Source organism: Nansenia antarctica (assembly GCF_963989245.1).
Source record: "Nansenia antarctica genome assembly, chromosome: 12".
NCBI classification, from domain to species: Eukaryota; Metazoa; Chordata; class Actinopteri; order Argentiniformes; family Microstomatidae; genus Nansenia; species Nansenia antarctica.
In genome coordinates, this window is record NC_137682.1 from 2,905,035 (window position 1) to 2,917,843 (window position 12,809).

General features: G+C 46.0%; 1 protein-coding gene across 1 annotated transcript in view; it reads left to right on the forward strand.

The window, feature by feature from the left end:
- Positions 1-10,486, forward strand: part of kirrel1a (kirre like nephrin family adhesion molecule 1a) — a gene marked incomplete at both ends in the record, with an annotated part of 23,614 nt that extends 13,128 nt beyond the window's left edge. The window contains 10 exons of the mRNA XM_080543142.1: positions 753-858; positions 1,876-2,024; positions 2,235-2,362; positions 3,339-3,465; positions 4,747-4,847; positions 6,385-6,601; positions 7,147-7,254; positions 8,395-8,522; positions 8,944-9,021; positions 9,764-10,486. Of these exons, the coding sequence (XP_080399268.1) occupies positions 753-858; positions 1,876-2,024; positions 2,235-2,362; positions 3,339-3,465; positions 4,747-4,847; positions 6,385-6,601; positions 7,147-7,254; positions 8,395-8,522; positions 8,944-9,021; positions 9,764-10,486 (1,865 nt within the window). The remainder of the gene's footprint in view (positions 1-752; positions 859-1,875; positions 2,025-2,234; positions 2,363-3,338; positions 3,466-4,746; positions 4,848-6,384; positions 6,602-7,146; positions 7,255-8,394; positions 8,523-8,943; positions 9,022-9,763) is intronic.
- Between the last annotated feature and the right edge of the window lie 2,323 nt (positions 10,487-12,809).

Here is a 12,809-nt window from a genome sequence, read left to right on the forward strand (position 1 = left end):
TGTTGACATTTTTGAGTTAGTAATGAATAAAATACAAAGGTTCCATCTCACAAAACATAATGGAATGTAAAAACTTTGACGCTCAATATCTCTGAACTACCCTAAACGGAGATAGAACCTTATCATTCTAAACGGAGATAGAACCTTATCATTCTAAATGGAGATAGAACCTTATCATTCTAAACGGAGATAGAACCTTATCATTCTAAACGGAGATAGAACCTTATCATTCTAAACGGAGATAGAACCTTATCATTCTAAGCTCACGAACTGTCTTAGTCGTTTTGAAAATGTTGAAAGATATTTTCCCAAAACGAGTATTGACTGAGTACATGTCTATTGTTGTGAACCAACTAAATGTCTTATCTTTTTCATGACATTGTCTTATCTCACTGAAAGAAGCAGATAATGATATAACCTCATTCCTTTCTACAAACTTCATAAAAATGACATTTTATGGAGGCTAACTTGCTGCTTCTATGTAGGTAACATAGACACGGCTGTTCGAGTGTCAACTGTCACTTAGATCCAACTGGCACTTTCAAATTAACCTCAAGATTCCTGTATATACCCTGATCACCAATGTGTTGCATCCTCTGCTGGTTATTCTATGGCAGCCATTTTGTGCCCAAATTGTCCTTGGGTCAGACTACAACAAACAGTGACCTGAGAATGTTGTTGTGAGAGTGCGACTCAGTGAGCCAGTGTGTCCCCTAACCCCCCTGTAACCCCCTAACCCCTCCCTCCTCCAGACCCCCCCACAGTGACCCTGTCCATAGAGCCTCGCTCAGTCCTGGAGGGGGACAGAGTCACCTTCACCTGCCAGGCAACCGCCAACCCACCCATCATGGGATACAGGTCTGTATTTTTCAAATCTTTATTAATAAGTTATTACAGAAACAGTAAGTGACATTTTTCCGAGAGCCAAATCTGTTGTGGTATTTAAAGATTTAAAGGCGGTTAGCGATGAAGTCTATGAACATGGGATGACGATTTCCATTGACCAATCGACGGTGTGCAGCGTCACACGTCACACGCAGCCTGGCAAAAAAGTACCTTTCGCTAACTTTCGCTACCCATCCCGAAATGGAACTAAAAACGGCACGGGTACTATGGCCCGGTACGGCTCGGTTGGCAGTGGGGAAAGGTAAACGAACCGGGCCAGCCCGGATTGGGAAAAGCGCCATATGTCTCTATTCATCCATTGGGTCGTACCAAAGCTGTACTGTGCTCAAGACAGAAACAGCTTGGGTTTGACCCCATAGTGTGTAATAGGCTTAATTGTCTGGCTGGATCTAAGCCTGAAGCCCCCCATGTTGAAAGATCCTAACAAACGTCTCTGATTGTGACCATATAACCGCAGGGTCCCCGGTTCGATTCCGGCCGGGGACATATCCTGCATGTCATCCCTCCTCTCTCTCTCACCCATCCTTCCTGTCTAAATCTTCACTGTAACTGTCAATAAAAATGAAAAATACGAGTGGGACTGCCCCACTCAGAAAAAATAACTTAAAAAAAGAATAATATGTAAATACAGTTTCAAATAATGGTCCTATCACATTCACTGCAGCCTGACCCAGGTGTGAAGAAAGGGCACTCACATATGACGTCACTCTGGGCTAATGTTATTCCAGGTCAAAGGTCAGGGCAGATTCACAGGAAGTCATCCTAACATGACCATATAAGGACAGTCACTTCCTAAGGCAAAACATATGTCTCTAAAGACAAAAGGATGTGTTATGTCATAAAAAAAAAAACGTTGGCAGCAGACATTCTTGCATAGCCAAAAAGCCTAACCCTAAGTCAAAAAAAGGCAGATAATACAGTCCATGCATGTGTGTGTTTAAGTAAAATATACTACGATTTCTCTGTCAGGTGGGCGAAGGGAGGTGTTGTCCTGCAGGGGGCGAGAGAGAGCGTGTTCACCACCAAGGCTGACCACTCCTTCTTCACCGAGCCGGTCTCCTGCCAGGTGTTCAACGCCGTGGGCAAGACCAACGTCAGCATCCTGGTGGACGTCCACTGTGAGTCTGTCTGGGGTTATATGTGGCAAAACGTCTGTCTGTCTGCTTGCCTGTCTGCCTGTCTGTCGGTCTCTCTCTCTCTCTCTCTCTCTCTCTCTCTCTCTGTCTCTCTCTCTCTCTCTCTCACACACACACACACACTTTTGATGGTAACGAATGACATTTAAATAACCCAGAATACGCTCTGTTCCTCTCCATCTCTGTCCTTAGTCGGTCCCATCCTGGTGGTGGAGCCGCGGCCCGTGACGGTGGACATGGACTCTGACGTCACCCTCAACTGCAAGTGGGCCGGGAACCCCCCCCTCACCCTCACCTGGACCAAGAAGGGCTCCAACATGGTGAGACTGAGACACACACACACACACACACACTCTCACACACACACACACACACACACACACACTCTCACACACACACACACACACACACACACACTCTCACACACACACACACACACACACACACACACACACACTCACACAAAACACAAAAGCCTCGGAAACACACACACTCACACACACACACACACACACACTCACACACACACACACACACACACACACACACAAAACACAAAAGCCTCGGAAACACACACTCACACACACACACACACACACACACTCACACACACACACACACACTCACACACACACACACACACACACACAAAACACAAAAGCCTCGGAAACACACACTCACACACACACACACACACACACACACACACACACACACACACACACTTTTGATGGTAACGAATGACATTTAAATAACCCCAAATACGCTCTGTTCCTCTCCATCTCTCTCCTTAGTTGGTCCCATCCTGGAGATTGAGCTCTCGCTTCTCCATCACTTCTTCTTCTCTCTCATCCTTCCCTCTCTCTCTGTGTCCTCACAGTCTGCTAGATGCCCCCCTTTTCTCCTCTATGCATTTTTTCCCTTTTTCACCACGTCTTTCTTTCTTTCTGTCTGTCTGTCTGTCTGTCTTTTCTCTCTGCCCCCTCTCTCCATGCATCCCTCTCCTGTTGTAAATGGTAAATGGACTGCACTTATTATATCGCCTTTATCCAAAGCGCTTTACAACGGCCTCTCATTCACCCATTCACACAGACATTCACACACCAATGGCGGCAAGCTGCCCTGCAAGGCGCCGGCCGGCCCCGCTCACTGGGAGCAATTTGGGGTTCAGTGACTTGCCCAAGGACACTTCGACATGTGGCCAGCCGGGGCTCGAACCTCTGATCTGCCAACCTTGCGAACTCTACCTCCTGCGCCACAGCCCTAACCCTCTCTCTATCTCTCTCCCCATGTCAGGTCCTCAGTAACAACAACCAGTTGCATCTAAAGACAGTGAGCCAGGCGGACGCGGGGCAGTACGTGTGCAAGGCCATCGTCCCCAGGATCGGCGTGGGCGAGACCGAGGTCACTCTGACGGTCAACGGTCAGTAAACCGTGACGTTAGAGTTCTAAGGTTCTATCTCCATTTTTGTCAAAATTGAGTTTTTTTACATAATCTGATCCATTAGGTGTTTATTAATGCCTGTGTGGTGTTATTTTTTAAATGTTGACATTTTTTGGTTAGTAATTCATCAAATACAAAGGTTCCATCTCACAAAACATAATGGAATGTAAATACTTTGATGCTCGATATCTCTGAACTGCCCTAAACGGAGATAGAACCTTATCATTCTAAACGGAGACAGAACCTTATCATTCTAAACGGAGACAGAACCTTATCATTCTAAACGGAGATAGAACCTTATCATTCTCAGCTCACAAAATGCCAAAACTAACAGCAGTACATTCCAGGCTTGAGTTCATGGTTTAAGATTGTCACATGTGTTATTGTAGTGTAAGACAATGGCATCATAAGCCGTTCACAGATCTGATCCGAATAAGCACGCAACATAAACGTAATCTTCTGGATACTAAGATGTGGTTTTCTTTGTCTTTTTCTTTTGTATGACATTGTGGATACTGATGTTTGTTATTTATTTATTTTGTGTTGTTTCAGTATTAAGAATGGAAAATGATGTTTATTTATTTATTTTGTGTTGTTTCAATATTACTGAATGATTATTATTATTACTGTTACTAAAATTATTAGTACTGTTGATACTGAAATTCATGAATTAATTACAGTAACTGGATTATATAATTGAAGTATAATTGTTCTCACTTGAGAGTGAGGGAGAGGGGGAGGACATGATAAGCTTAGGCTTCATCCTACTCCCTTTCCAACATTGATAGGCCTGATGTACTCTTTTAGTTATTTGTTCTTTTATTATTTTAAATCATGTTCGGAAATAAAAGATTCATTCATTCATTCAAACATGGTGTGGGTCTGCCATGGGTCTCCTTCGTGATGTTAGAATTATAAGGTTCTATCTCCATTTTTGTCCGAATTGAGTTTTTTACATAATCTGATCCATTAGGTGTTTATTAATGCCTGTGTGCTGTTATTTTTTTAAATGTTGACATTTTTTAGTTAGTAATTCATAAAATACAAAGGTTCCATCTCAAAAAACATAATGGAATGTAAAAACTTTGACGCTCAATATCTCTGAACTGCCCTGAACGGAGATAGAACCTTATCATTCTAAGATAGAACCTTATCATTCTAAGCTCATTCTAGAACCGTATCATTCTAAGCTCATTCTAGAACCTTATCATTCTAAGATCACGCCTTCCCTCCTCACGTTGTCTCTCTCCATGTGTCCAGGTCCTCCCATGATCTCCAGTGAACCAGTCCAGTATGCAGTCAGGGGGGAGAGAGGAGAGGTCAAATGCTATATCGCTAGCACGCCTCTGCCAGACAAGATTGTGAGTGGACACTCGACATTTTTACATTTACATTTTTGGGCATTTTAGCAGACGCCTTATTCCAAAGCGAATTACAATCAATACATTTGAATACTAAGCAAGTGAATCATCAATCCACCAGTCGTAGCAGGAAGAGTAATCCAGCTCAGGCCCGGGGCCATTGATAGAAGGAAAAACCTTCTTCTATCTATCACCTTCTTCTAAACCTAGTTTTTATTTTATTTTATTATATAGACACTGGAGAAACAGAGAAACAGTACAAGGGGGGCAATAGAAGTTTTTAGGGGACACAGTAGAGGGGAAAAGTGGGTGTCTTTAGGAGACGTAGTGGTGAGGGGCAGAAGATGTCTCAGGAGGAGCAGTTAAGGTGTAACCCGAAGAGATGGAGGTCTTCAGTCTACGACGGAAGATGGGTAGTGACTCTGCAGTTCTGACAACCGTGGGAAGCTCATTGTAAAATATAACACTCTAAAATATCCTATAGAGCAGTGGAGGCTGGAATGGGAGGAGAGGTTCATTTTAATGCGTGGAACGGAATGAGGGATAGTATCAAGCACACATGCAAACACTACCAACTTCTACATTATCACTTGTATCTTCCACCCTCTCCATGGCGATCTGTACTGTAAACACCCAAGTAGTGGTGCCCAGACTTGTTGTTTTATGACACTGTGAATCGAGCTAATCTACATCCTCTCGTGGAGAGACTGAAAACAGCTGCTATCTCTCTCCCAGTCATGTGTTCTGGTTGCACTGTGTGCGTGTGTGTGTGTTTGTGTGTGTGTGTGTGTGTGTGTGTGCGTATGTGTGTGTGTGTGTGTGTGTGTGTGCGTGTGTGCGCGTGTGTGCGTGTGTGTGTGTGTGTGTGTGTGCGTGTGTGTGTGTGTGTGTGTGCGTGTGTGTGTGTGAGCGTGTGTGCGTGCGTGAGTGTGATTCAGGATGACTCACCCACCGGAGCCTAATGCAAGGACAGAAACAGAAGATGTATAAAATATGAAGGACAGGAAAGGAACAGTTGTCCCTATAAAACGCCACCGCCGGAGTTTCTCCTTTTTTCAGAATAAATGGGAGATTACCAGAACATGTGGCCTTATGCATTTTTTAAACATACTTCATACTTCTTCATCTTGAATAATACAGCTGCTTTTAGCGGGTTTGAAAGTCGGGAAATGTGCAAGATTCTCACCAACTGTGAAAGTCCCTCATCCCAGGATAGAGAGAGAGAGAGAGAGAGAGAGAGAGAGAGAGAGAGAGCGTTAAAACTGTTGCTGGTGTCGTCATGTAGAAGTGTGTGAATGTAGTTTTGGTACAACGTTTATTTACCATGTCTGTGTGTGTGCGTCTGTGTGTTAACCTGTGTGTGTGTTTGCGTGCATGCTGCGTGCGTGCTGCGTGTGTGTGTCTGTGTGTTAACCTGTGTGTGTGTGTGTGTGTGTGTTAACCTGTGTGTGTGTGTTAACCTGTGTGTGTGTGTGTTAACCTGTGTGTGTGTGTGTGTGTTAACCTGTGTGTGTGTGTGTGTGTGTGTGTGCTGCAGGTGTGGGCGTGGAAGGAGAACGTGTGGGAGAAGGAGAAGGGCACTCTGCTGGAGCGCTACACGGTGGAGCAGAGCAAGCCTCTCTCCGAGGGCGGGGCCGTGCTCTCCACCCTAACCATCAACAACGTCATGGAGTCGGACTTCCTGTCCACCTACAACTGCACCGCCTGGAACGCCTTCGGACCCGGGACCATGATCATCACCCTGGAGGAGACGGGTACGCGATGTCCCTTCTTAGCTGCTAGCTAGCTACCAACAGGATGGTAGCAAACGTGGGGAGCGTGTCTATGTTCCCACAGCCCTATGTTTCCTCAGTTTAACCCCTGGGTAATGTTCCTAACCCTAAACCTAACCCTAACACTACAGAGATTCCTACCTTTTACAGTATGATTACTTAGACATGTGGGAACATAGGGCTGTGGGAACATAGGGATGACCCCCAAACGTGTCTGTTGTTTGATTCAGAGTGAGTTTCTCCGGTATTTTGGTTTGAGGTGTAACCAACATTTCAATAAGCATAATCTTCTTCAACTATTTTCAAAGTATGACACATCATTTGAAAGCTTTACAATCTGCACTTTCTTTCGTAATCTGTATAAAACTGAAAAATGACCTACTTAAGGATTTCTTCCACCAGACCCTGTGACACATGATGATGTTACTATGAGAACTCTCTCTCATTTGTTACCCCCCCTCCCTCTCTCCATCTCCACCCCCCCCCCCCCCCCCTCTCTCTCTCTCTCCCTCCGTTCTCTCTCTCAGAAGAGGTTCCAGTGGGGATCATCGCAGGCGGGACAGTCGCCGGCACCATCCCGTTGTTCCTGTGTGTGCTGGTTCTGGTCCTCATCTTCTACCGGCAGCGCAAAGGCAGTGAGTAGCGACCGTATCGACCAGGAGAGGCTGATGGAGGTAGAAATGGGCTCATGGGGCGCTTAGGTGGTGTAGCGGACTAAGCGTTGACCACGTAACCGCAGGGTCTCCGGTTCGATTCCGGCCGGGGACATATCCTGCATGTCATCCCTCCTCTCTCTCTCACCCATCCTTCCTGTCATATCTCTACTGTCTCTATCACAATAAAAAAAGAAAAATATGAGTGGGACTGCCCCACTCAGAAAAAATAACTTGTTTTTTCAAGAAATTGGCTCATTTTAATACATGGAGTAGTATTAAAGAAATCCATGCTTTACAATGAATGAGCCTGTTTCGTCCAATCTCTTCCTCCACCAGCCTCCACTTGCATCTACATACTTATACACACATGTAGATAAACCAGGACAATATCACTGCATATCGTGAGTTTAGAATGATAAGGTTCTATCTCCGTTTAGAATGATAAGGTTCTATCTCCGTTTAGAATGATAAGGTTCTATCTCCGTCTAGGGCAGTTCAGAGATATTGAGCGTCAAAGTTTTTACATTCCGTTATGTTTTGTGAGATGGAACCTTTGTATTTTATGAATTACTAACTCAAAGATGTCAACATTTTGAAAATAACACCACACAGGCATTAATAAACACCTAATGGATCAGATTATGTAAAAAAAAAAACAATTTTGACAAAAATGGAGATAGAACCTTATAATTCTAACGTCACGATGTGCAGACCAGTTAGTTGGCTGGCTGCTCAAAGCAGGCATGGGTTATCTCCGAGACAGACAGCTGCTCATGGTAGGCCTTTTCTGCCCAGATGACGGGAGTGTAAGTTACCAAGGGGAAGTGGATACGGGAATAAGGCACCAGGTTAATCTGGAATTCAGTCAGTCAGGCCTGGGCAAAACAAAAATGCTTGTAAATGCTTGATTGACCTAATCTAGCATGTAGTATTACTATTTACTCTTCCGAGACTATTCCAGTGTGTTCGTGACATGGAAATCTAAGCACACCCCATGGTTTTCCAAATACATGTACAGTACATGTCCATAGAAATACAGTAAAGTATTCCCAGAAATGTGTGTGCATTCATATCCCATCTGTATTCAACTCTGCTGTGTTCCTGTTGTTGTGCTTCCAGGTCGTCGGGGGGTCACGCTGGGGAAGCCAGACATCAAGGTAGAGACGATAAACAAGGAGACCCACAGTCTGGAGGAGGACTCAGGCAGCGTCTCCACGGCCTCACGCATGGTCAAGGCCATGTACTCGGTGAGTATCCATGGAAACGGATCCATTGTTCCGTTTGTGATAACAGCAACAAACAGCGGGTTGTTGTGTGTGAACTTTATTAGCGTTTATGTAGCCTCTAGGTAGAACTCCTAGGTAAAAGTATTACCACATACCTCTAACTCTATAACAAAGATGGCGTTCACAAATTGCTAACACCGACCGTATCAACTTCTTTTTCTTTTTCGATCACTTCACGTCTGAATTTTTCAGAATAATTAACGCTTAATATAATGACCCTCTTCAACTTAAATCCGATCTGTCACTTTTTCTTCCTTCTTCCCTCTCTTTTTTCTTCTTCGGCCCCTCCCCTCTTATGTTGCACTCCTTCCCACCTTTGTTGTTTTTCCGTTGTTTGATGGTTTAGTTTCTGCCCTCTGTGTCCTTCTCTCCCTCCTCCCAGCCCTTTAAGGACGATATAGAACTGAAACAGGACCTGCGGAGCGACACCCTGGACACTCGCCAGGAGTATGACCTAAAGGTGAGCGCCACACACACACACACACACACACACACACACACACACACACACTCACACACACACACACACACACACACACACACACACACACACACTCACTCACACACTCATACAAAAGCCTCGGAAACACACACACACACACACACACAAAAGCCTCGGAAACACACACACACACACACTCACACACACACACACACACACACACACACACACACTCACACAAAAGCCTCGGAAACACACACACACGCACACACACACACACACACACTCACACACACACACACACACACACACACACACACACACAGACACACACACACTCACACAAAAGCCTCGGAAACACACACACACACACACACACACACACACACACTCACACACACACACACACACACACACACTCACACACACTCACACACACACAAAAGCCTCGGAAACACACACACACACACACACACACACTCACACACACACACACTCACACACACACAGACACACACACACACACACACACTCACACACACACACACACACACACACACACACACACACACACACACACACTCACACACACACACACACACACACCCACACCCACACACACACACTCACACACACACACACACCCACACACACACACACACACACACACACACACTCACACACACACACACACACACACACACACACACACGAAGATCCTTTAAACCTTCGTCACCTCCTCCTCTCTCTCCTCCTCCAGGACCCCACCAACGGCTACTACAACGTGCGCGCCTCCTCCACCCACGACGAGGGCCGCCCCGCCTCGCGCTCCATGCACTACTCGGACTACCGTCCCTCCAACGCGCCGGGGGGGGGCGCCGCCTCCGTGAGCAGCAGCGCGGGGGGCGGGTCAGGAGGCGCCACGGCCAGCGGAGGAGGAGCCCCGCCGGGGGCCATCATCGCCACCGCCAGACAAACCTTGCCCAGTTGCTACGACCCGCGGCCGCCCTCCAGACTGTCCCACAGCAGCTACGCCCAGTTCAACACCTTCACCCGCGCCGGGCAGCAGAGCCAGCAGCAGCCCCCTCCTCCCAACCTCCCGTCCGCCCCGCAACAGGCCGGCGGCGACTTCCCCGGGGACTGCGGCGGCCTGCTGGACTCCGCCCCTCAGCAGCTGGCCTACGACAACTACGGCTACCCCTCCCACCCCTACCCCCCCTACCGCATGGGCTTCGCCCCGCCCAGCCTGGCTCCCTTGGAAGCCGGGCCGTCCTACGAGATGTACGGGGTGGGTCCCGGGGTGGGGGTGGGGGGACCTGGGGTGGGGGTGGGGCCCGGGGTGGGGGTGGGGCCCGGGGTGGGGCCGCCGTCAGGGCCAGAGACTGGACTGGGGAAATACGGCAGCTCCACGCGTTTCTCCTACACCTCACAGCATTCCGACTACTCCCACAGACACACACAGAGGATGCAGACGCATGTGTGAGGTAGATAGACACACATCACATGTTACAGTAGGTTACTCGTACAGAGGGGTGAGGGGGGAGGATGCATCTCATACACACTGTCACTCATACGAACACAGAGGAAGCCACACACACACTTATGCACGTATACATACACACACACACACGCACACGTGCATGCATGCACACACACATACGTATACACGCATACACGCACACATGCACACACACACACACACACACACAGGGGAGGAATCAGAATTTGCCCATGAGACAGGGAGGGTATGAGAAAAAGAAATGGAATTCCGGAGCAATGGAAAGGAGAGAGTGACTGAGACGGAGGAGAAGGAGGGGAATTCCTCCCAATCCTTAATTCCCTCCCTCGCTCGCTCCCGGCGTGTTTCTATCCGAGCTCTCAAAGAGCAGACAGCGAAAGTCACAATCAAGATTTAGAAGAGAGAACAAGGGGATTAGAGAGAACAAGAGATCTTAGATCTTAATTATTGAAATAAATAGTAGCATTACGCTATGAATTTAGATTGTAATGAGACACATGAGAGGAGTGTTTTTTAGGCAATTTCATTCCATATCCGATTGCCCAGTATAAAAGGCATGTATGTCGGACAATATGGACAAATCGACTGTCACAAATATAGTAAACACTAGTCGGGGCAGAACCTCAACCAGTGGAGGGGTCAGGACGGGGCCGCCATTTTGTTTTTGCTGGTTATTTTATACAGTGATCTTTAGAGCACATATATATCCCAGAATGCCCTACTACTACAGTGTGCAGCACCATGGTGCTGGCTTTAGTTGGGGTCATCGTTTTGCACTGCATTACAGTATCCATGCTTAGAATCCCCTCATCTTATATCTGTATATGTCTCTTTTATTTGCACACCAAACTAGAGCTTTGTATTCTATTTTTTAAACATTACAGAATTATTTTTGTCATATCTTTCTGTAAAAAAGGAGGTGTGGACCAAATGTTTCGAACGTAAAGTGTTGTTGAGTCCTTTGTTTGTTGGGGTGATATTCACTTGATACAAACAAAGAAGAGTTGAAAAAACATGAAGTGTTTGTGGTACCTGAGATTCTGCCGGCAATGAGGGTAGGCAGAATTCAGGAGAGGGGGGGGTGGGGGGGTCATAAAGGAAAAACCTTTCTGCAAAATGTCCATTCATGTTGCTCTTTTAATTTTCGACCCTGAGGTTCACAAGCATTTATATGCAGTAGAAACCATGGAGGGCAGGTTGTGACGTTAGAATTATAAGGTTCTATCTCCATTTTTGTCAAAATTGAGTTTTTTTTACATAATCTGATCCATTAGGTGTTTATTAATGCCTGTGTGGTGTTATTTTTAAAATGTTGAAATTTTTGAGTTAGTAATTCATAAAATACAAAGGTTCCATCTCACAGAACATAATGGAATGTAAAAACGTTGACGCTCAATATCTCTGAACTGCCCTAAACGGAGATAGAACCTTATCATTCTAAACTCACCAGGTGTTGGGCCTAGAGGCATTGCAGGCATCTCTTCTGGAGAGCGACAGTAAGCCTAGTGCCCCCTGCTGATGCAGAGAGATACAGGGGAGAGAGAGAGAGGGAGAGAGAGAGGGAGGGTGGCGTATTGGGGGGTTTCAGAACAGAGCGGCCTTAGGGGAACATGTCGTTACGCTTCATCATTCAGTCCTCACACTCAATCAGCCATCGGGGCCAGAGGAGAATGTGTATGGAGAGGTTCAATGAAGGTTTGTCTACAGTATTGATGTAGTGGTGTGTGTGATTGTGTGTCTGTGTGTGTGTGTGTGTGTGTGAGAGAGAGTTGGAGAGATTGTGTGTCTGTGTGTCTGTGTGTGTGTGTGTGAGAGAGAGAGAGTTGGAGAGATTGTGTGCGTGCATGTGTGTGTGTTTGCTCGCATCTATGTGTACAGTGTATTTGTATAGATGTGTGAACGACAGTGTGTGTGTGTGTGTGTGTGTGTGTGTGTGTGTGTGTGTGTGTATGTGAAGCATATACATACAGTACTCTTCCTGTGTGTGAGTGAATATTGTATGCATGTCAGTGTGTACAGTATGTGTGTGTGTGCATGTCTGTGTGTGTCAATGTGTGCGAGTGTGTTTCAGTAATATGTCCATATCATTTCTCTCACAATCCTGTTCCAATACTTTTATACCTCTGGTAGGACTGTATCCTGTATTATTGTGTCTTTGAATTTAGGAAATTCCAATGTTTATCTTATTGTGTATCTTACTGTTCTTCGTATCAGAGAAAACTGTTCAAACAATGTACAACAAAAGTTATCAAATGTTCATTTTTTAATTTCATTATCTCTCAATATT